Raw genomic sequence first — 23,000 nt, forward strand, 5'->3', positions numbered from 1 at the left:
AACACTTGTGTCCTATTTTTTTATTTCAAATTTGCAGCATCATATTCTATTTTTAAGGTTTATTATTTTATTTCTGCAAAGGACACATCCTAATTCAAGTACAATTCATTTGTTCAAGGAACTCCTTTGTGGACATCTTACGTGCCATTCTCCTCTCACTAGAAGTTCTTATTGAAGATCCCGAGCTTCAGATCAATGGATTTATTCTAATCATAGACTGGAGCAATTTTTCCTTCAAGCAAGCCTCCAAGCTCACCCCTTCAATTCTCAGGCTCGCCATTGAAGGCTTGCAGGTATGTGGAGACTGAAATGTTCTATTATTTATTGTGATTACATTTACAGAGAACAAGTATATAAAGTAGCTACTACTCCTTGACAGTGTTATGTAAGTACAAATGGCAAACCATTCAAACCCAAACAATGCAGGAATGGAAGGGGAGGCATTGGTAATCTAGAGAATATACAAATGGAACTTGGGTAAACATAACAGGACTGAACAATAAAAATAGCTTTGTTTTTCCATAATTGTTGACATGTATCTACAGTTGTGCCGGGAATGTTTGTATCCAGCTAAAGAGTTGATCCAGTAAGAAACATTCATTATCGACCTCCATAGAAAGATATATCGTATTGGAAATATCATTGAAAAACCATTGGATGTTTGACCATGTTGGACAATGATTCGGGTTGTAGAGAGATTTTGGTGTGTTAAGAGGTATCAGATATTTTAAAATGTCAATGTTCCGCAGAAATCTTCTGGTGACTACCAAGTGGTATATCAGAGAGACTGGATAATTGTTATTAGCTCTGTTGCAGTGCAAGGAGCAGGTAGTGAATAAACACACCCTCTTAAAAACCTTTGTTTTGGGTATCATTATTTAGTTTGGAATCAAGCTATTCTCTCCACATTACTGTTTTAATGGCAGTGAAAAGGTTGATAACTTGAGTGACAGACAGTTATTCTCTCTGGGTCAATAGGAGACAAGTATGAGCCCAATCTGTCCTTTACCCTGTTGAGATGAGCTGGAGGAAACCATTAAACAAGCAAATTCAGGGGTCTTTAGAAAGATCTATACCTGTGACTAAGAAAATTGAATTGTTACATCCTAAAAGCATGAGACATTGAGGCAATCCTATAAACAATGTGCCAAAGGTGTTCCCACCAGGTGGCATTTTGCACAGTGTTTAAGGTAAGGGTTGGGAGTCTGAATCATTTCGAAGGAATCAAAAGCATAATAAACTCTGTATATTAATTTAAGTTTGGTTTTACTCCAGGTTACAGTACAACTACGTACCTTCATATAAACCTGTAAATTGTTCCCACATATACACTATATCATCAAAAGTATTGGAACACCCCTCCAAATCATTGGATTCCAGTGTTCCAATCACCTTCATGGCCACAGGTGTATAAAATCAAGCACCTAGGCATGGAAACTGATTCTACAAACATTTATGAAAGAATGGATCGCTCTCAGGAGCTCAGTGAATTCTAGCATGGTACCGTGATAGGTTGCCACCTGTGCAATAAGTCCATCCGTGAAATTTCCTTGCTACTAAATATTCCACAGTCAACTGTTAGTGGTATTATAACAAAGTGGAAGAACAAAAACATAAAAAATTCTATAGCGCAAATGGAGAAAGATTAGGTCCCGAGCAAGAAGCCGTAGTCTCTGTATAGTAGATCCAGGTGTGTTAATCCACTTCTATAATGGCTGCAGCTCTTCTAACAGGGTATTGGATGTGTCTGCGCACTAAAACAATAAACAAACAGAAGTCCTTATTTGGTGGCAAGTCTCAGTGGACAGCTCTGCAGGATAGGTGAAATAAAGCTGGACTCTGTCAGAATGCAGATTAAGTTCATATGATAGATTGCGTCTTCTTCCAGCAGCAAATATAGCCACACTGGAATGCAAGTCAGTGCTAGGACTGGAATCAGAAGTGATGTCTGGACGTACTGACGTCAAAGTGTGATGGGTGGTAACATGTTTCAGAGCTCACCATTGCTCCTTTGTCAAACCATGAGCTCTTATCCAGAGCTGTTTTAAGGATACATCATCCATCCATCCACCTGCTGTCCACCGAGGCTTGCTAGTGAAAAAGAACTGATCATTTGCCCATTTACTCTCATCCTTGTAAGTGCATTTTAACCCTTCCCTTTACTGTTTTTAATTAAATTGATACACTTAGATGGCTGCACACTGCTACTGGACTCTAGAGCAGTGGAGGCATGTTCTCTGGAGTAATGAATCACGGTTCTCTGGCAATCCAATAGACATGTCTTGGTTTGGCGGTTGCCAGGAGAACGGTACTTGCCAGACTGCATTGTGCCAAGTGTAAAGTTTGGTGGAGGGGGATTATGTGTGGAGTTGTTTTTCAGGGGTTGACCTCTTAGTTACAATGAAGGGAACTCTTAAGGTGTCAGCATACCAAGACATTTTGGACAATTTCATGCTCCTAACTTTGTGGGAACAGTTTGGGGATGGCCCCTTCCTGTTCCAACCTGATTGCACACCAGTGCACAAAGCAAGGTCCATAAAGACATGGATGAGCGAGTCTGGGGTGGAGGAACTTGGCTGGACAGAGTCCTGGCCTCAACCTGATAGAATACCCTTGGGATGAATTAAAGTGGAGACTGGGAGCCAGGCTGTCACGATATAAGGTCAGGTTCAGAGACCAGTTACTATAGCAGTAAAAGGCTTACCTGAGACCAGCAGGATAGGTACACCAGCGGATCCCCCTGGGAATGACGCAGGCTCACCTGAGGTGCGGAGTCTAAGTATTAACCGGTATTCACCAGAGCTCCTAATGGTGGAGATGGATTGGGCTGCGTGTTAATACCAGGTCGCAGATCTCAGGATCACCCCACCAGGGAATGAGCAGACTGGGAACCAATAGCGGATCAACAGGTTAGGGATCAGACGAAAGCAGAGTCAGTTACAAGCCAAGGGTCAGTCACAAATGGTAGCAGATTAATCGTAGTACGTTAGGATGAGACGAAATCGTGGTCAGGAACAAGCCAAAGGTCAGTAGCGGAGGTGTAGACAGCAGCAGGAACAGTAGCGGGATATTGGCTGGAAAGGCACAATAATCTGGCAAGGAGGAAGTGCATGGACATGGCTTTTATAAGGAAGTTCATGGGAGGAGGAAGGAGTTCAAGGTTCAAGAGTAATCAAGGCACAAGGCAGGATTATCCAAGAATTGTCAAGGGAGCTGTCCAGCATTCCAGATAGCTCAGTGAGAAGAGACATTGCCTCTCACTGCAGAAGGACCAGGTTCGATCCCAGGCTCTGACAGTACTCCCCTCCTCACAGGACGTCCCCTGGACGTCTTAGGACCAGGCTTGTGAGGAAACCTCTGGTGAAATTCTTTTGTCAATCTAGGAGCATGGACGTTTTCCTCAGGTTCCCAAGAATTTTCCTCTTGCCCATATCCTTCCCATTGGACAAGATACTGAAATTTTCCTCTAAACATCCTAGAGTCAAGAATATTCTCTACCACATATTCTTCTTCACCCTGTACCTCAACAGGAGGAGGAGGAGGAAGAATTCTTCCAGAGAAAGGATTTTCATGAAATGGTTTGAAAAGTGATACATGAAAAACAGGGTGAATCCTCATACTGTCAGGAAGTTTTAAGCGAAAGGTGACTGGGTTAATCTGAGCAGAAATCTGGAAAGGTCCCACAAACATTTGGCCCAACTTTGCAGATGGAACATGAACCTTCAGATTTTTAGTAGATAGCCAAACCTTGTCACCCACATGAAAGGTAGGAAGTGATCTGAGATGACTGTCGGCAGCCCTTTTATAACATTCCTGAGCCTCCCCCAAGGTCTCGATCAACTTCGCTTGAGTCTCCTGCAACGTAGTTAATCTGTTGGCAACAGCAGGAATTTGAATTGTGATAGGGAGATCCGGAATAAAAACTGTATGATACCCCATACTGAGGAAAAAAGGGCTTTGGGAGGTGGAGCTATGTTTAGCATTGTTATAGGCAAACTCTGCCGTAGGTAAATAGTCCACCTAGTCATCCTGAAGATAGCTGACAAAACACTGAAGGTACTGTTCCAAAGTTTGATTGGTCCTCTTTGTCTGACTATTAGATTGTGGATGAAAAGCAGAGGACAGGTTAACAGTTACCCCTAAGGCTGAACAAAAGCTTTTCCAAAATTTTGATGTAAACTGTACTCCTCTATCAGATACCACATCATCAGGAATTCCATGTAATTTAAAAACTTCTCGAATAATCAACTCTGCAGTTTGTTCGGCAGAAGGTACCCCCTTGACAGGTATAAAATTAGCCATTTTAGTAAGGCGGTCAACGACTACCAAGATAGTAGTCATTTCTTTTGAGGGAGGCAATTCGACCACAAAGTCCATAGAAATTGACCCCCAAGGTCTCGATGGAACAGGAAGTGGCTGGAGTAACCCCAAAGGAGAAGCTCGGGGTGTCTTATGACGTGCGCACGTCAGACAAGAGGCCACGTAGCGTTTGATATCCTTCTTGTAACTGGGCCACCAGAAGGAACGTGACAGAAGGTCATCAGTCTTTGAAATCCCAAAGTGTCCTGCCAGTTTGGAGTCATGAACTAATTTGAGGACTTCCACCCGAGCAGACTCAGGTACATAGAGACGATGTGCTAGAGTCCAAAAGCCGTTCTTGTACTCAAGGTTTATGTCCTTAGGAGGATCCCTGAGAAGCGGATCATTCTCATACCCCTCTTTGAGGAGGCTCAAGAATGTCTTTGCACTTGTGGCCCCCAGGAAGTTCTTTTGCGTTAGGATTGAACATTCGGAATTGTCCTCCTGGGGAGGCTCAGACAGCATCCTTGATAAGGCATCGGCCTTACCATTCCTCGATTCAGGTCGATATGATATAACAAAATTGAATCTTGAAAAGAATAAAGACCAGCGTGCTTGTCTGGAAGACAATCTCTTGGCCGAGCGAATGAATTCCAGATTTTTATGGTCAGCGAGAACAGTTACAGGATGATTGGCCCCTTCTAGCAGATGCCTCCATTCAGAAAAGGCTTCCTTAATTGCCAGTAGCTCTTTATTCCCAATGTCATAATTTCTTTCGGCTGAGGCCATCAAACGGGAAAAGTAGGCACAAGGATGAAGCTGCATCTTTTCACCACTTCGCTGAGACAGGATCGCTCCCACGGCAGAATTGGAAGCATCCACTTCCACTATAAAGGGTAGTTCAGGGTCGGGATGTACCAAAATTGGTGCAGAAGTGAAAAGAGTCTTCAGCTTTTCAAATGCAGCCTGTGCCTCAGAAGTCCATACGAAGGGTACCCCTTTTTTTGTCAGCTGTGTGATTGGAGCTATTACTTTAGAAAAGTTTCTTATGAATTTTCTGTAGAAATTGGCAAACCTGACGAAACGTTGAATCTCCTTAACATTTCCTGGTGCTGACCAATCTATCACTGCTTTGATTTTCTGGGGATCCATGCTCACTCCTTCTGGAGAAATGATATAGCCTAAGAACTGGATCTGGGTTTGTTCAAACTCACATTTCTCCAATTTGATGTAAAGTCTATTTTGCCTTAATCTTTCAAAGACCATGCAAACATGTTTGCGGTGCTCTTCCCAATTATCAGAAAAAATAAGAATATCATCCAGATAAGCAATTACAAATTGGTCCAACAGATCACGAAAAACATTGTTGATAAAATGCTGAAACGTTGCAGGGGCGTTGCAAAGTCCAAACGGCATCACCAAAGATTCAAAATGCCCATACCTGGTTCTGAAGGCAGTCTTCCATTAGTCTCCTTTACGAATGCGGACAAGGTTATATGCCCCTGGTAGGTCAAGCTTGGTAAAGATCTTGGCAGAACGAAGTCTTTCCAACATTTCAGAGATCAAGGGTAATGGATAGCGGTTTTTAATAGTGATCTTATTCATTTCTCTGTAGTCAATGCATGGACGCAAGGTGGAGTCCTTCTTTTCAACGAAGAACAGGGCTGCCCCCGCAGGAGAAGTTGAGTGTCTAATAAAGCCCTTCTCCAAGTTCTCATTGATCCACACCCTGAGTACTTTTAATTTGGGTTCCGACAGATTGAAAAGGCGACCAAAAGGTATTTCTGCCCCTGGGAGCAGCTCAATGGGGCAATCATATGGGCGATGAGGGGGTAATTGATCTGCATTCTTCTTGTCACAGACATCCCGGAACTCATGGTAATGTGTGGGCAAGTTGTCATATGACTGGGTAGCCACTATGTCAACTTGCGCTTCCTTGGTTGGTGATTAACTTGGTCGGCAAGGTTTTTTGCAATGTTTTTCATAGTGGGGGGACGTAAAATCTATAGTCCGAGCTCCCCAATTGATGGAAGGATTGTGAGTGGAGAACCAAGGAATGCCCAGGATGATGGGAAACTTGGGTGATGTAATCAGCTGAAAGCTGTTAGTTTCACTATGGTCAGCCTCAAACAGCAGTACCAGGGGAACCGTTTTATGGGTAACAGGTCCTGAAGATAAAGGTGACCCATCTACTGTCTCCATATCAATAGGGGTAAATGTGTTTCTGGCTTGAATACCATGGTTGTGAGCAAACTCTATATCCATAAAGTTCCCCCCAGCCCCGGAATCCAGCATAGCAGAGCAGGAAATTTCACGGCCCTCAGATACCAGTTTAATGGGGATAACAAAATGAGAAAACAGGGTGTTCACCTTATTCTCTTCAGGAATCAGCGGGGAGACCGACTGGCTTATGGAGTTTATGTGTTCAGGCTCAATCATATCAGCCACAGCAATAGTTCTTTTAACCTTGTTAGGACAATTAATTGCATAATGACCAGAATCCCCACAAATATAGACATAAATTCTCTGAACGTCTTCTCTCTTTCTCCTGAATGGAGATGGATCTCTTGATTGCATCAACCTGCATAGGCTCAGGAGTGTTAGAACCCAGAGAGACTCTTGAATCCTGTTGAACAAAAGGACTAGCAGAGAGATGCATGCCCCTATTACTTCCAAGTATTCCCAGCTTCTCCCTTCTCCTTTCTGTAAGTCTTTGATCGATTCGGATACACAATTGGATGAATTCCTCAAGATCATTAGGAGTATAGCCTCTGGCAAGCTCATCCTTTACCTGTTCAGAAAGCCCTTGGCGGAACTGGCTCTTTTGTGCTGCAGGGTTCCAAGTGGTATCTGTAACCCAACTTCTGAACTCGGCTGTGTATTCAGCGACCGAGCGTCTACCCTGCCTTAGACTATGTAATTTTGCTTCGGCAGAAGCACAACGGTTGGGATCATCAAAAACCTGATTCATCGCGGTCAAAAAGGTATCAAAATTATTTAGAATGCCATGGTTTTGCTCTATATAAGGGGAGGCCCAAGCTAAGGCTTCCCCAGTCAGAAGCCCAATAATAAACATTACCTTCTTTTTCTCTAAAGGGAACACAGCAGGGTACATTTGGAAATATACACGACATTGATTAAGGAAACCACTGTATTGGTGGCGGTCTCCATTAAACTTAGATGGTTGGGGCTGGGGCATATGTGAGCTAGGATCATCACAGTTCAGCAGTTGCCTCTGCAGAGCCTGAATCTCTCCCTGTTGCCTATCCACAATGCTTTCCAGTTTGGCAACTTTTTCCTGATGGGTAACCCCAAATTCCTGCAGCTCAGCGATTTGCTGCCTAAGAGGATTCACAACACTTGCTATAGCGGCCTCCATGTTTGGGCCAGATTATTCTGTCACGATATAAGGTCAGGTTCAGAGACCAGTTACTATAGCAGTAAAAGGCTTACCTGAGACCAGCAGGATAGGTACACCAGCAGATCCCCCTGGGAATGATGCAGGCTCACCTGAGGTGCGGAGTCTAAGTATTAACCGGTATTCACCAGAGCTCCTAATGGTGGAGATGGATTGGGCTGCGTGTTAATATCAGGTTGCAGATCTCAGGATCACCCCACCAGGGAATGAGCAGACTGGGAACCAATAGCGGATCAACAGGTTAGGGATCAGACGAAAGCAGAGTCAGTCACAAGCCAAGGGTCGGTCACAAATGGTAGCAAATCAATCGTAGTACGTTAGATGAGACGAAATCGTGGTCAGGAACAAGCCAAAGGTCAGTAGCGGAGGTGTAGACAGCAGCAGGAACAGTAGCGGGATATTGGCTAGAAAGGCACAATAATCTGGCAAGGAGGAAGTGCATGGACATGGCTTTTATAAGGAAGTTCATGGGAGGAGCAAGGAGTTCAAGGTTCAAGAGTAATCAAGGCACAAGGCAGGATTATCCAAGAATTGTCAAGAGAGCTGTCCAGCATTCCAGATAGCTCAGTGAGAAGAGACATTGCCTCTCACTGCAGAAGGACCAGGTTCGATCCCAGGCTCTGACACAGGCCTTCTCGTCTGACATCAGTGCCTGATCTTACAAATGCGCTTCTGGAAGAATGGTCAAACATTCCCATAGACACACTCCTAAACCTTATGGACAGCATTCCCAGAAGAGTTGAAACTGTTATAGCTGCAAAGGGTGGGCCAACTCAATATTGTACCATACGGACTAAGACTGGGATGCCAATAAAGTTCATGTGCATGAAAAGGCAGGCGTCCTGATACTTTTGGCAATATAGTGTATCTTCCTCTGGGAAGACAAAATGTAATTTCTGACCATTAGATTTTCCCAGTGGAGATAGTAATGTAGCATTACATATTTGTGATTGACTATGAATGCTTATGGATCAGAGTATCAAGTACAGTATATGTGTTTTGAACAGGTGGAACTGTGTTTTTCTGGCATAGACCTGGTGTCCCTGTCCTTTGGGGGTCATGGAGTATGCCAAGAAATTTTGCATACTGTCTCTTTAACATTGTGATATTGCTAGGTTTCAGAAGTAAATGTATAGTTTCAAGAAGATAAAGGAGTCTGGGAATCTGCTCATCTTTAGTAGATGAGTCCTGCCAAAAAGAAAGAGGGATAAATCTGCCCAGATCCCAAAATGTCCTTATCATTTTAGAGAAGAGAGGCTTGTAGGTTAAGTAAAGGGGAGTATACCAATTTTGATACCAAGGTACAGTAGGTGATGTGGTCACTGACTACTGGGAAATCCAACATGTGTGTGCATGATTGGGAGGAGGGAGAGGATTGAGACAGCAATAGGATTTCACATTTTTCTATATTAATTTTGTAGCCTGAAAAGACCTATAATCCTCCATGTTGTTTCTCAGCTTTGGTAGGTGCTGATCTATCCTTGACGTAAACACCAAGAGATCATCAGTTAATAAAGCTGTCCTCCCAGCCTAATGCCATGTAAATTATTTATCAATAGGATATAACTAGATAAGGGCTCTACTGCAAGGTTGAAAAGCAGCAAAACTAGAAAACATGCCTGGCGGCGCCTTCCTGAAGTTATATGTGGGCAGACAGTAAATGTGGAATATACATTTTCGCCTTAAGAGATTTTAAACATTATGAAAAGTTTTTTCTGTGTCTATAAAAATAATTGCCCCTCAGGGTCCTGAATTTGCTCTGTAGTGTACCAACAGTGCCAGAACTTTGTGGATGTTGGCAAACAGAACTGAAGAGTTTGTTATGCTTCTATATACATTTGATTTATAGGAAGCATTTGCATGTGTTTTTTATTGCTGCTAAAATCATAATTACAGCTGGAATACTATTTACTAAGTGCAATTTGAAGATCTGCAGCTTAATTTTCTCACAATGTTTTCTGGATTAAAATGCACAGCATATGTTGAAATGAAGCAAACAAAAACATGTCATCTCAAGGTGATACAAATATACATAAAATTATTATACATCTCAGCGTAATAATAAAATTGTATATCAGAATCATTTTAATTTAAAAACAAAAATGGAATTTTATTTACAACTCCCCAGGCCAGTGGAGCCAACAAGTGGTTTTCAGCCATATCTGTTTGTAGTGTTACTACTAAACTTGACTGCAACAGCTAGGAACCAAGCAAAAAGGTAACATCAGCTTCCTGTCCTGTTAGAGCTTTTTTTAACAACTCTTTGTGGCACAAGCACATTAATATTACATGTAAAATTACAGCCTCAGAACCACTGAAGTTACTGGGGTTCTCTTTGAGCTCCAGTGGTAATTTTAGAACAGGGCAGAGATGATCCGGACCTGTCCTGTCTCCCAGTACACCAACAGATCAGTGATCTATTGATTGCCAATAATAGTACAAAACAGATCATGTCAATTGATTGGTTGCTGTCAAATGCTGCATGAAGATACTGTTAAGAAAATGGCAAACCCAGATACTCCTGCGCTTAGGGATGGATTCTGTAGGGATAGGACCACATCATGAGTTTCTTGGGATATGCATGCCTTGCTGCCCTCCAAAGACTGGGAAAGTCCATATATACTGAGTAGAGATAAAAACAAACAGAGGGCACACTGGCCTAGTGCATTACCTTTAAAAAATATTTTTAATAATGATAAAAGTAGGTATTGTACTCACAAAATGTCAATACAGTCAAGGGTACATCGTGAAAGAACCAACTCTGAGTTGGCTCTGAGGAAGGGACAAGAGTTCCCATTATGGACAGACACGTAGTGCGGATTGGACAAAGCGGTTCTTTCACGATGTACCCTTGACTGTATTGACATTTTGTGAGTACAATACCTACTTTTATCATTATTAAAAACATTTTTTAAAGGTAATGCGCTAAGCCAGTGCACCCTCTGTTTGTTTTTATCTGTACTCAATGAAGATACTGTTGCCTTTTGCCTTGATGGAGAATAATATGGCAAATCCAATAAAACCTTCTTCCTCTACCAATAACAATATTGTCAAATGTCACCCCAAAATACACAGTCTGGTTTTCTACTTTAGGAGGTTAATGAATGTTTGTCATGAGTGGTAGTCTAGACTGTGTGTTTTGGGGTGACTTTTGATAACGTTTTCAATTTTATTGGTGGGGGAAGTAGGTGTTTTGTGAATTCACCATAATTGAATATATATATATATATATATATATATATATATATAATTTTTTTTTTTTTTTTTTAATAAAACTATTTAAACCACATGGGTCTGCTTAAAGAAGTACAGCCAAAGTTATTTTGGCTGCACTTCTCCTTTGGATCACAGGAAGACAGTTAGTTCTGCACTCATGTGACTCGTTTTCAACTGACAGTGGACTGATACCCACTGTCAGCTGATGTCACTCAGCGACCAGCGGTTATGTGATTGCTGAGTTCTCTTACTTAGAGCCGGTGGGGGACAGATGCAACATCCACCTAGGTATGATTTTGAATAAAAAAAAAAAAAAACATCCCATACTTCTCTTTTAAGTAACCTCTTACGTATAAGAGTACTTTTTCAAGAAGAGTAGTATTCCTGACCAGTGCTCCTCCTGAGAGTTGCTGGCTGTCATGCATCTGTCCACCATAGACAGACTGAGTGATCATTATCTCACCTCTTCTGTATTAAGTAAATGCAAACAAAGTGTTAAAGTCAAATTCTAGTTTTAAAATGGAAGCTCTGCTTTTCTGCCTCCTCCACATCTGTCACCTTTTGGGGAAAGATTCAGGTTTCGAAGTTTGGGTACCCTGCAGCACTCTGGGACACTTTCAAGGTCCCAGAGGACTGCAGCCATTCACAAAGCACAGTGCACTTTGCGCATGCACAGTAGGAAACCGTCGGCTTCACTGCTGGTTTCCCTTAGTCAAGATGGTGGCCCCAGGACCCGACAGCCAATTGAAGAATTGGCTCAGTCTGAGGACACCACTGGATGCATGGACAGGTAGGTGCCCTAATATTAAAAGTCACCAGCTACAGTATTTGTAGCTGACGGCTTTTCATTTTTTTTGCGAGGTGGCAAGGGCCAGAACTCCGCTTTAAAAAGGAAAAAAAAACAGTCACCCCTAGACAAACTAGTTCAATTTGAAGTACTTAAGCAAACTTCATTACAGAATCATAACTGTGTCTTTTTGAGGAAATTGGTGTAGACCTTAATGGTACCTTGAACATGTGGGTGATGAAACTCTTAAATCTGGGGGATGCCCATAATTTGGCCTCAAGCTCTGTGAAAACTTTTTGAAAAAACAGTGAACCAATCATGTAAGTAGAGGAATAGGAATTCAGAGGTGCACAAAGAGTACTGGTAGCAAGGAAAAGCAGTTTTAATTTTTTTTCAGAACATCATAGCTGGCTGCAGGTTGAAATGCAAAAAAAGCAATCATTTATGACTGTCTGGCACCCTCATGTATATTGCTGTTTGGCTTATGGTGGTATGTTGTTTCGAGAAAGCTTTAGCAGCTCACATAAAATAGGAAGCTTGTAGGGAAATTCAATAAAGCATTAACGACACCTTCTTGGTGGTATGGCCCTTTAACATGGCCAGTGTCCATTCATGAAAGCCTTGCACCAGTTTTAGTACAAGTACATGTGTGCCAGATTCAGGTAGTTTTTATCACTGCTACTTTTAGAATCTGTCACTACAGCTGCCACAGATTCTAAAAGAATTACCACCATTTCACAGATAAAAAAACTAGCAGTAATTAAGACCAACTCAAAGTTGGGACCCTCAAAGGGGGAGGGGGATGTTGTTTGTTCATTACTTTATTAATATGTTTAAATGTGTTTTAGATGTACTTGATTGGTGGTTAGGATGAGGGCCGCCAGCATTCTACCAACCAATAAAGCAAGTCACATTGAAATGACAGTAGGTGGTGCTTGATGGGGAACTCTCAAATTCTCCATCATGTCCGTCTTGCTTGTGATGGACAATGCATGCCAGTGGGTGAATTCCAAAGCTGCTGTTGTAGCAGCAGCAGCAGCAATGTAGCATTGAAATGATCCAAGATATTTAAATCTGACAGGATCACTAGATTAAAAAAAGGAAAAATACAGGGACCACATGAATACAAATTGGCTGACTTGAAAATATGCAGGATAAGGCATTATTTTATTAAGCATTTTAAAGTTTACAGCTATTACAAGAAGTGTGTAATATAGCAGGTGCTGAACCTGACATGCTAGAAGCATCTCGTACACTACTGGAAGAGGCCATTACGTCACTGTATAATTTTCTGCAGTAAGGGAACTGAAACCTTTGGAATACATATTATACATAAAAATGGCTGGTAATTTCTAACCTGCAGCATAGAAAGCTGGCCTTGCTGTTCTGGGCCTTGTTTCAAGTGAAAGCACAGGGTTTCCTATACAGAATGTGATTGTTTTCTAGAGGCTATAAAAGCCACATTACACAGTTATAGAATTACATGCTGCTAATCAGATGCCTCATTGCTAGAACAATGCTGATATTTTACACACAACGATTTTCTTTACTGCATTCTAGACTCTTTTTATTGCAGTAGTTTCACTCAATTGATCCTCTACTTAGTCGCACACATTGTGATTTGGCACATGCGTTGTAACACTTTATTACTGTAGTATGCCATCATACACCACAAACTGCATTGTTTTCAGTATCCAGTTAAAGGCTGGTGCAGATCTACAGAATGTACAGAATGGAGTTGATTTACTAAAACTGGAGAGTGGAAAATCTGGTGCAGCAGTGCATGGTAGCCAATCAGCTTCTAACTTCAGCTTGTTTAATTAAGCTTTGACAAAAAATGGAAGCTGATTGGTTTCTATGCACAGCTTCACAAGATTCTTTGTGCAGCACTTTTAATAAATCTCCCCTATACGTAAGAGACATCACAAAATTATGCACTCTTCAGTTTTAGTAATTCCCCCCAATGTGTTTTGGGGAATTCCTGACTACTTGATATGAGCAGCATTCCACTTTGGGCAGAACAAAACAGCTGAGGTTACCAGTGCAGAGACAAGAAGTAATTAGGTAAAGAGCTACCTTCTACTTTGCAGGGGTACATCTTACTTTTTATTATGTGAAATGTACGGTAAGTAGTTTTGTCTGTACCATCACCATTGGTTAGCCTGTTTAGCATCTTCTGGACAATGGTACACTGCACAATGTGGTGGCACACAAAGGGTGCACGATATGAAAGAATTAAAATTGGGATATGCCATGGAGCTCTACAGACAGCTCTTCTTTCAAGCATTTCATATCTATATTAGCTTTTCTATTGTACAATTTTTCCTGTTGCTTTCTGTAGAAGGGGCATACTTTTACAAGGTTACATTAAAAATATTGTTAGAATAATTTAAGTTAACCTTTGGGAACATGTTACATGTTCCACCCATTTTTAGGGTGGAACATGTAATATGTTCCCATAGCTGCAGCCGTGTCCGCCCTTCCCCCTCCCTCTGACAGATAGTATGGGGAGAAGTTTCCCCATACTATCTGTCAGGTTTGAAAACATCTCGGCCATTCAGGGCTCCGTCCACACGGCCGCATCACTCATTCACAGAGTTCTTAGTGGCCTTAGTGGCTGTCAGCTTGTAGTATTCAATGAACTACCATAGCGCTGTGGAGAGCCGTGGTAGTTCATTGATTCTTCCTCTCAGAATATCTGCTTGCTCGAACATTCCGTACGGCAAGCACATATACTGACAGATCTGCAGGAGACCTGCATGGCATCAGTGACCTACTGATCAATGGTGCAATGCTTTGCAGGCTCCTGCAGACCAAAATAATAAATCCACATTTTTGTGCCTGCAAAAAAATGTGCATATATTATTTTTGTCAAAAAGGTGAACTTTAAATCATTTAGAAGCAAAATGTTTGTCTGTCTGCTTCCAATGGCCCATACAGTTAACTCCAAAAATCAAGAATTCTTGTCTGAGTTTCAGAGAATCATGTGACTTGTCTCCTTATCTCAGCATCCCTTAAAGAGGACCTAAATTTTGGAAGCTGTGCCCAAAAAAAGGCAAAGAACTAGTCACCAGTATTACCAGTGGAGAACATGCAGCTCATTTTTTACTCATTAATGATTTACCATGCCGTGTTCTCCACTGTGTCACTTTGTGGGGGCGGTCATCTTGTTAGAGACAAGACCAGAGTCAGAATTACCCCCAGATGACATGTTGATATGTTGACTGAAGGGGCAATATTTAGGCAGCAGCAGCAAGCAGGGCAGTTTCAGGAAGTACAGAATCCTCAGCAAGAAGAACAGTGAGCAGCACAGTACTGACATTACGAAACCTCATTCCAAATCTTGCTGGATTAGCAGTCAGAGATTCCGCGGGGTTGATGTACCAAACTTCAGCTTGTTATATTAAACTTTGACAAAAAAACTGGAAGGTTTCTATGCAAAGCTGCACCAGATTTTGCACTCTCCAGTTTTAGTAAATCAACCTAAGTGTCTTAAACTGTCCATACATACATGGATGAAAATTTTGGCTGGTTCAACAGCGATTGGCCAAATCTCGATTCATGTATGAGCACCGTGGTTGTACAGAAGCTGATATACCAATCGATTTCAGTACAACCAGGATGTTGGATAAATCCCACTTGATCAACACCGCAGGCTATAGCTGGCACCACTGATCAGGGTGTTCTGACGGCCGGGTCTCCCTGCCATCAGAACACTCTGTGTGAACAAGACCTAATACTAATACTGTCAGGGCCTGGAATCTAACCTGGGCCTTCTGCAGTGAGGGACAGTGTTTCTTCTCACTGAGCCACCTGGAATGCTGGACAGCTCCCTTGACAATTCTTTGGATGATCCTGCCTTTGCCCTGTTTTGTCTTGAACCTTGAACTCCTTGCTCCTCCCATGAACTTCCTATAAAAGCCATGTCTCTGCACTTCCTGGTTGCCAGATTATTGTGCCTTACCAGCCAATATCCTGCTTACTGTTCCTGCTGCTGTCTTCATCTACGTTACCGACCTTTGGCTTGCTACTGACTTCCATGTGGGTGAGCATGCGAGGCCCAGAATGCACACAGTGTGACTGGCTAGTCATGAGATCACCATCACACTAGTCACAGTGTCACCAGACCAGAACAATGTTCCTGATCACTACCAGACCAGTGATAATGCCACCAGACCAGTGCAGCTAGCAACAATTATCCGGTTCGCGAGCCACACCAGTGCCACAGTCAAAAGAGCCTGGGCAGCAATAAACAGTCTCCCTGATTTCCACCACATCAGTACAGTGTCACCAGAGCCAGTGCAGCCAGCAATATGCAAAATGTTCTTGATCACTGCCACACCAGTGCAGTGTTTCCTCTGCCTACCATCTATACTGACCCTGGTCTTACTGACCTCCTTTCTGCCTTTTTCCGGACAAATCCTTTTCTTGTTTATTGACCATATCTCTGCCTGCTGCCTGAACTGAACTGACTCATCTATACATCCTGCTGACTACATTCCTGAGAGACATCAGTCCCACCCATCCCCACTACTGGAACCACTGGAATAATTTTGTTCACCCTTTGTTCAGCCTCCTGTACCTCCTAGCCAGTGAACATAGCATTCCTGGGGGCAGCCACTAGTCAAGGCTTGGAATGGGACTGCTATAAGTGACACTACATTAAGGTATATTCCCTGATCACTTGTACAGAGACGACCTTTACAGTACGCTGTACTTGATACTATTGGTTGATTTTTGTGATACACAAGATGCAATGTCCAGTACATAATCAGTCCATAATCATTGAAAAAGTCTCAAACATGTGGTATCCCCATTCTCAGGAAGAGTAGCAGAATGTGTTTTGGGGTACAACTCTAATTATATCCATGTTGTGTGTGTGAAACATATCTTATAAAACTGACAACTTTATGTAAAAAAATCATTTTTATCTTATTTCCTCACTTTGTAAAACTTGTGGGAAAAAAATGCAGTCTTTAAAAGTCTCTAAAAATACCTTTGTTTTCTCTCCAAAATGTGGTAATTTTGTCAGTGTTTCTACTATCCAGGGCCTTAAAAAATATGAAAGGTTTACAGGAAATTAGATATTTAATTTATGCCCCCAGAGAGCCTATGGGGGCCTTTGGGCCCCTCTATGTTGTTATGGCTGTGAAAAAGTCTCATGCATGTGGTATCCCCATACTCAAAAATGGTAGAATGTGTTTTGAGGCATAATTCTAAGAATGCCTATGCTGTGTGTTAGAAACATCTCATTAATAGATAACTTTGTTTAAAAAAAATACATTTTCTTTTCGCAATTTCCAAAAACTTGTGGCAAAAAAATTACATTTTCAAAAGACTTGCTTCTTGGAAAATACCTTAGGGTGTTTGCTTTTCAAAATGGGGTCATTTTGTGAATGTTTCCACTCTCCTTGTGCTCCAGGGCCTCTAAAAATATGATAGAAAATTAGGAAATTATATGCATAGTTTATGTCCCTAGAAAGCCTGAAAGTGCTCCTTGGATTTTTGGCCCATGTATGCGGTAAGTCTGTGAAAAAGTCTCATAAAATGTAGTATCATGGTTAAATCTACTTCTTTTGAGCCAAGTGGTGCTTGCAGGCCCACCCATTGCTCACAAATCGGCCAATTTAGCAGGAACTGGCTGAAATTTGAGCCGTCTATGGCCCACCATACTTGTAGTCCAGGAGTTTGTGTATTTATTATGAAACATGGCACACATAAAAAATCCTGTTAAATATAAATGAGCGTGCTATAGCAGTGTGGTCTCCCTGAACTTGGGAAGAATAGTAGAATTTCTTTGGGGTGTGATTATAAGTATGTTAATGCTGTGTTTGTGTGTTTATTATGAAACATGGCACACATAAAAAAGCCTGTTAAATATAAATGAGCCTGCTATAGCATTGTGGTATCCCTGTACTTGGGAAGAATAGCAGAATTACTTTGGGGTGTGGTTATAAGTATGCTAATGCAGTGTTTGAGAAAGAACTTAAAGTAACAACTTTGTGAAAAAAAAATGTATGTAATTTCTTCATTTTCCCCCCTAAAATGTGGCCAAAACAATTTGAACTTCAAAAACTCACCATACCTCTTACGTGCCTTGGACTTTCTATTTTCATTTTGGGTGTATTTGTACTTTCCTGGCAATTTAGGGCCTCCAGAAATGAGAAGGACATCAGGATTGATCAATTTTCAAATATACAGTATAGTTTGCAGACTATAGGTAATTTTTACACAGACTAAATAATATACACTGATTTGTGTTTTTCATCAAAGAGATGTAGCAAAATCCATTTGGCTTAAATTTATTAAGAAAGAATATTTATTTGCTAAATTTTATAACAGAAACTAATTTTATCCTTAATATAGCGAAAAATAATATAAATGATATAAAATTTATGATATAAAATTAATTTGGGTACAGTGTTGCATTTGAATTTGCATTCAAAGTGTGACTACGCTGAAATCTTAAACAGTGTGGTCTTCTCATGGTTAAATCTACTTCTTTTGAGCCAAGAGTTGCTTGCAGGCCCACCCATTGCTCAACATGGCACACATAAAAAAGCCTGTTAAATATAAATGAGCGTGCTATAGCATTTATTGCCTGTGCTAAAAAGGATAATTGATTCAGACAAAGAAATCAATATAAGCAATTAATAAATTATTTGCTGGGCAACCAAACCTGTTCTTACATCACAGTTGCTATAGATGCCTTTGGACAGTATCCACAGTCACTGTCTTCAGGCATAGTAATTACTACCATAGAGCATACACAGAGCATGTTAGATACAGTCATGGCCAAAAATATTGGCACCCCTGCATTTCTGTCAAATAATGCACTACTTTGCCCAGAAAATTGATGCAATTACAAATGTTTAGGCATTCTCATGTTTATTTCTTTTGTTTGTACTGGTATGGCACAAAAAAGTGGAGAAACAAAAAAACAAATCTTACACATTCCACACAAAACCCCAAAAATGGATTGGACAAAATTTTCGGCACCTTCAGTTTAATATTTGGTAGCACACCCTTTGCAAAAAAATAACTGAAATCAATCACTTCCTGTAATCATCAATGAGCTCTTACACCTCTCTACTGGAATTTTGGACCACTCTTCTTTCACCAACTGCTCCAGGTCTCTCAGGTTGGAAGGATTCCTTTCTCAACTGCTGGTTTGAGATCTCTCCACAAGTGCTCTATGGGATTGAGATCTTGACTAATTTCAGAACAAATAGTGTAAATATATTTTTGTCTATGTTGATTAGTTCTCACCTCTAGTTGCACTCTTTTTATGACTGTGGCCTGTGTTTGGTCTGTGTTTGAGAAACATCCCCCCCATTCATGTGATTATCAGTTCCTAATTGGGGCGGAGAAAAGTGCTCATTTGACCATCTCCCTATAAATTTAGATCAGCTCATGGGGGGAGGTCACAGATCGGGGGGCATAGTCAGAGATGGGGTGCTGCTTTTGCGTGAGTGCTGTTTTTGATGGAGTGCTAAGACGCAGTTGAACACAGCAGTTGAACTAAAGCAGGATAACTCAAGCAGCAGGAAGATACAACAAGAAACTCTACTGTGCACTGGATAGACTGAAAGCAAACACCCTGGGAAACATCTCTTACAAGTCTTGGTCCCACTCCGTGTACCTTTTAATATGTCCCCTCCACTCCTCCTTTTCATATTACTATCCTGCGTTCCCAAAATCTCATTTCTTTACCCCTCTGCTCCACCCCAAAACTTGTACATCTCACCCTCATTGCTACCATCTCCCTACTACTGCTCTCATCACCTCCTGCTGATACTTCACTCACCTGCTGACCCAAAAACACCAGGACTGGAAGGCATGTACACTCGTGTACATCCCACTTCCATGTTACTTTCCTCACCCTTCTTCTCTTAACCTCTAGGGATAGCTCCCCAAACCCTGGTCCTCCAGTATCTCACCCCCACACCAGGCATCCTCTTTCTTCCGGGAATAGCAGCAATCCCCTCAATTTAATCAGTCCCTGTGCTCCCAAAAACCACCCTCCCTTTTTCATGTGCACTATGGAATGCCCGCTCTGTCTGCAATAAGCTCACCTCTGTCCATGACCTTTTTGTCTCCTGCTCCCTTAACCTACTAGCTATTACAGAAACCTGGCTTAAAGCAGCAGATTCTTCTTCTCCCGCAGCACTTTCCTATGGAGGCCTCCTCTGGACCCATTCACCCAGACCCAGTGGTCGGAAAGGTGGTGGAGTTGGTTTGCTTCTATCCCCACTGAGCACCTTTCAAGTTCTCCCTAACTCTCCCTCTCTATCCTTCTCTTTCGAGACTCACTGTATCCAGCTGTTTTCTCCCATTTCTCTGAGGATTGCAGTGATCTATCGGCCTCCTGGACCGGTGTCCCGCTTTCTTGATGATTGCTTTGTGAATAAATCAAAGAGTGCGCTAAATATAAGTAAATACAAAAATTATTAGTTTAAAATAATGATGTCCGTGATAAAAAAATATTATATAAAAGTCCATCCACCATCACAAAGTAATTAAACAGTTCTGAAATCTTGTATAAATCAAACACTGTGCAAAAAAAAAAAAAAATCCACCAACGAATGAAATGGGTACACTTACCAGAGCTCCATGCTGACCAGATTATAAGTCAGCAAAGATAGCGTTTCTCTGGGAGCCCAGAAATCTTAAATGACATAGTCGTGCGCTGGAGTGATTGTGGAGTGAAACCAAATCTCAGCAAGCATTCACCCTATATAAATCTGCTTTCTTAACATACAATTCTTCCCTTCATGCTGCCAAACAAGCCTACTTTGTCAATCTTATTAATACCTTGTCATTCAGTCCTCGTCGTCTCCTCTACTTTTAACTCTCTACTTTCTCCACCTCCACCCAGTACCTCACTCACTGCTCACGAGATTGCAAATAATTTAAAAATCAATAAACAGAAGAAATGCAGCGCTCTTGAAAAAATGATATTAGAAATAATAATAATAATAAACACAGTCCAATAAAAAACAGTGTTCCTTGTTTCCCAGTGAAAATGGTAGAATTTTGCACTAACCAGAACGCGCAAAGGTAATGCGCATATGTGTGTGTATCCTGAAGATCCTTTATCCACTTAAGGCTGGTCAGGTATATGGCTTGGAAGAATGGAGATCCTACGCCCTCATGTGGTGGAAAGTGATCCAGCAAGTCAGAGCAATGACGATCTAGATGAGCCTCCAAAAGGAACTGGCACAGGAATCCCAAGGGCTACAAGGATGGAAAAGCTCCTCACAGGAGACACAGGGGAGCACTCATAGTGTAGTAATTAAAACTTTATTTGAAAGCAGCATAGGTGCAGAATACAGAAGAACAGCCAAGTATGAGCAAACACACTGACCCTCTTGAATGTCAAAATGGCCGCCGGGCCTCCTCGTGGCACCGGCGGCTTGATGTCAACGGCGTCCTAGGGTCCCACCTCAGGGACCCTAGGACGCCGTTGACATCAAGCCGCCGGTGCCACGAGGAGGCCCGGCGGCCATTTTGACATTCAACAGGGTCAGTGTGTTTGCTCATACTTGGCTGTTCTTCTGTATTCTGCACCTATGCTGCTTTCAAATAAAGTTTTAATTACTACACTATGAGTGCTCCCCTGTGTCTCCTGTGAGGAGCTTTTCCATCCTTGTAGCCCTTGGGATTCCTGTGCCAGTTCCTTTTGGAGGCTCATCTAGATCGTCATTGCTCTGACTTGCTGGATCACTTTCCACCACATGAGGGCGTAGGATCTCCATTCTTCCAAGCCATATACCTGACCAGCCTTAAGTGGATAAAGGATCTTCAGGATACACACACATATGCGCATTACCTTTGCGCGTTCTGGTTAGTGCAAAATTCTACCATTTTCACTGGGAAACAAGGAACACTGTTTTTTATTGGACTGTGTTTATTATTATTTCTAATATCATTTTTTCAAGAGCGCTGCATTTCTTCTGTTTATGTATTTTGGGACTTTTATGTGTTTTCCTATATGTTCAGCTGCTTGCATTTTATATGAGCGCTTACTATATACCACCATTATTTCAATTTAAAAATCAAGATTGACGCAATTCGTAGGGGCATCGCCACTGCACAGACATCCATCCCACGTAGCATACCTTATACTAAACCTCCTTCAACACTTTCCTCTTTTGACCTTGCTACTACTAAAGAGGTCACTAAGGTTTTCTCAGAAGCCTGTCTCACTACCTGCCCCCTGGATCCTGTCCTCTCACAACTACTACGGTCACCCTCTTCTTCCATACTATGCTCCCTCACTCACATCTTCAATCTTTCCCTCTCTACTGGTGCTTTCCCCTCCCCTCTAAAGCATGCGCACATCACTCCCATACTTAAATAGCCCTTCCTGGACCCCACCAACCTGAACAACTTAAGACCCATCTCCCTGCTGCCATTTACCTCTAAACTCCTAGAACGCTTAGTCTATGTTCGCCTGAGCTCCCACCTCACTGACAACAACCTTCTTGACCCTTTACAGTCTGGCTTTCGCTCACTCCACTCCACTGAAACTGCCCTACTAAAACTCACAAATGATCTACTAACTGCTAAAACCAATGGCCACTACTCTGTACTCTTACTACTTGACCTCTCTGCGGCTTTTGAGATGGTTGACCATCCCCTCCTCCTCAAAAAACTCCACTCTCTTGGCCTCCGAGACTCTGCTCTCTCCTGGTTCTCCTCCTACCTATCGCAGCGCTCCTTCAGCCTTACCTATAACGCTGCCTCCTCCTCTTCACTCCCTCTTTCTGTAGGGGTCCCTCAAGGTTCTGTCCTTGGACCCCTTCTCTTCTCCATCTACACCTCCTCCCTTGGTCACTTGATAAACTCCCATGGCTTTAAGTACCATCTCTATGCTGATGACACACAAATCTATCTTTCTACCCCTCACCCTTTTAGTCTCCCCTCGCATTACTAACCTACCAAGTGACATATCGGCATGGATGTCCATTCACTTCCTCAAACTCAGTCTTTCCAAAACTGAGCTCTTAGTATTCCCCCCAGCCCATGCCCCCTCCCCTGACTTCTCCATCAAGATCAATAACACAATCATCAGTCCCTCCCCTCATGCCAGGGTACTAAATATCACCCAAACCGTACTCTCCACTCCTCGCAAGACCTCCTACTCTCTAGCTCCCTTGTCTCCTCCCATGCTCATCTCCAGCATTTCTCCAGAGCTTCCCCCATCCTCTGGAACTCTCTACCCCAATTTATCAGACTATCTCCTACTCTGCTCACTTTTAGGCAATCTCTGAAAAC

General features: G+C 42.1%; 1 protein-coding gene across 2 annotated transcripts in view; it reads left to right on the plus strand.

The window, feature by feature from the left end:
• The window catches only part of CLVS1 (clavesin 1), a 154,452-nt gene that overhangs the window by 86,027 nt on the left and 45,425 nt on the right, over positions 1-23,000 (plus strand). For both annotated transcript variants that reach the window (XM_089685316.1, XM_089685315.1), the window contains one exon: positions 119-293. In XM_089685316.1, the coding sequence (XP_089541442.1) occupies positions 119-293 (175 nt within the window). The remainder of the gene's footprint in view (positions 1-118; positions 294-23,000) is intronic.

This window comes from Staurois parvus, unplaced genomic scaffold (assembly GCF_062004578.1).
Source record: "Staurois parvus isolate SC_StPar_1 unplaced genomic scaffold, SC_StPar_1.0 ptg000371l, whole genome shotgun sequence".
Classification (NCBI taxonomy): Eukaryota; Metazoa; Chordata; class Amphibia; order Anura; family Ranidae; genus Staurois; species Staurois parvus.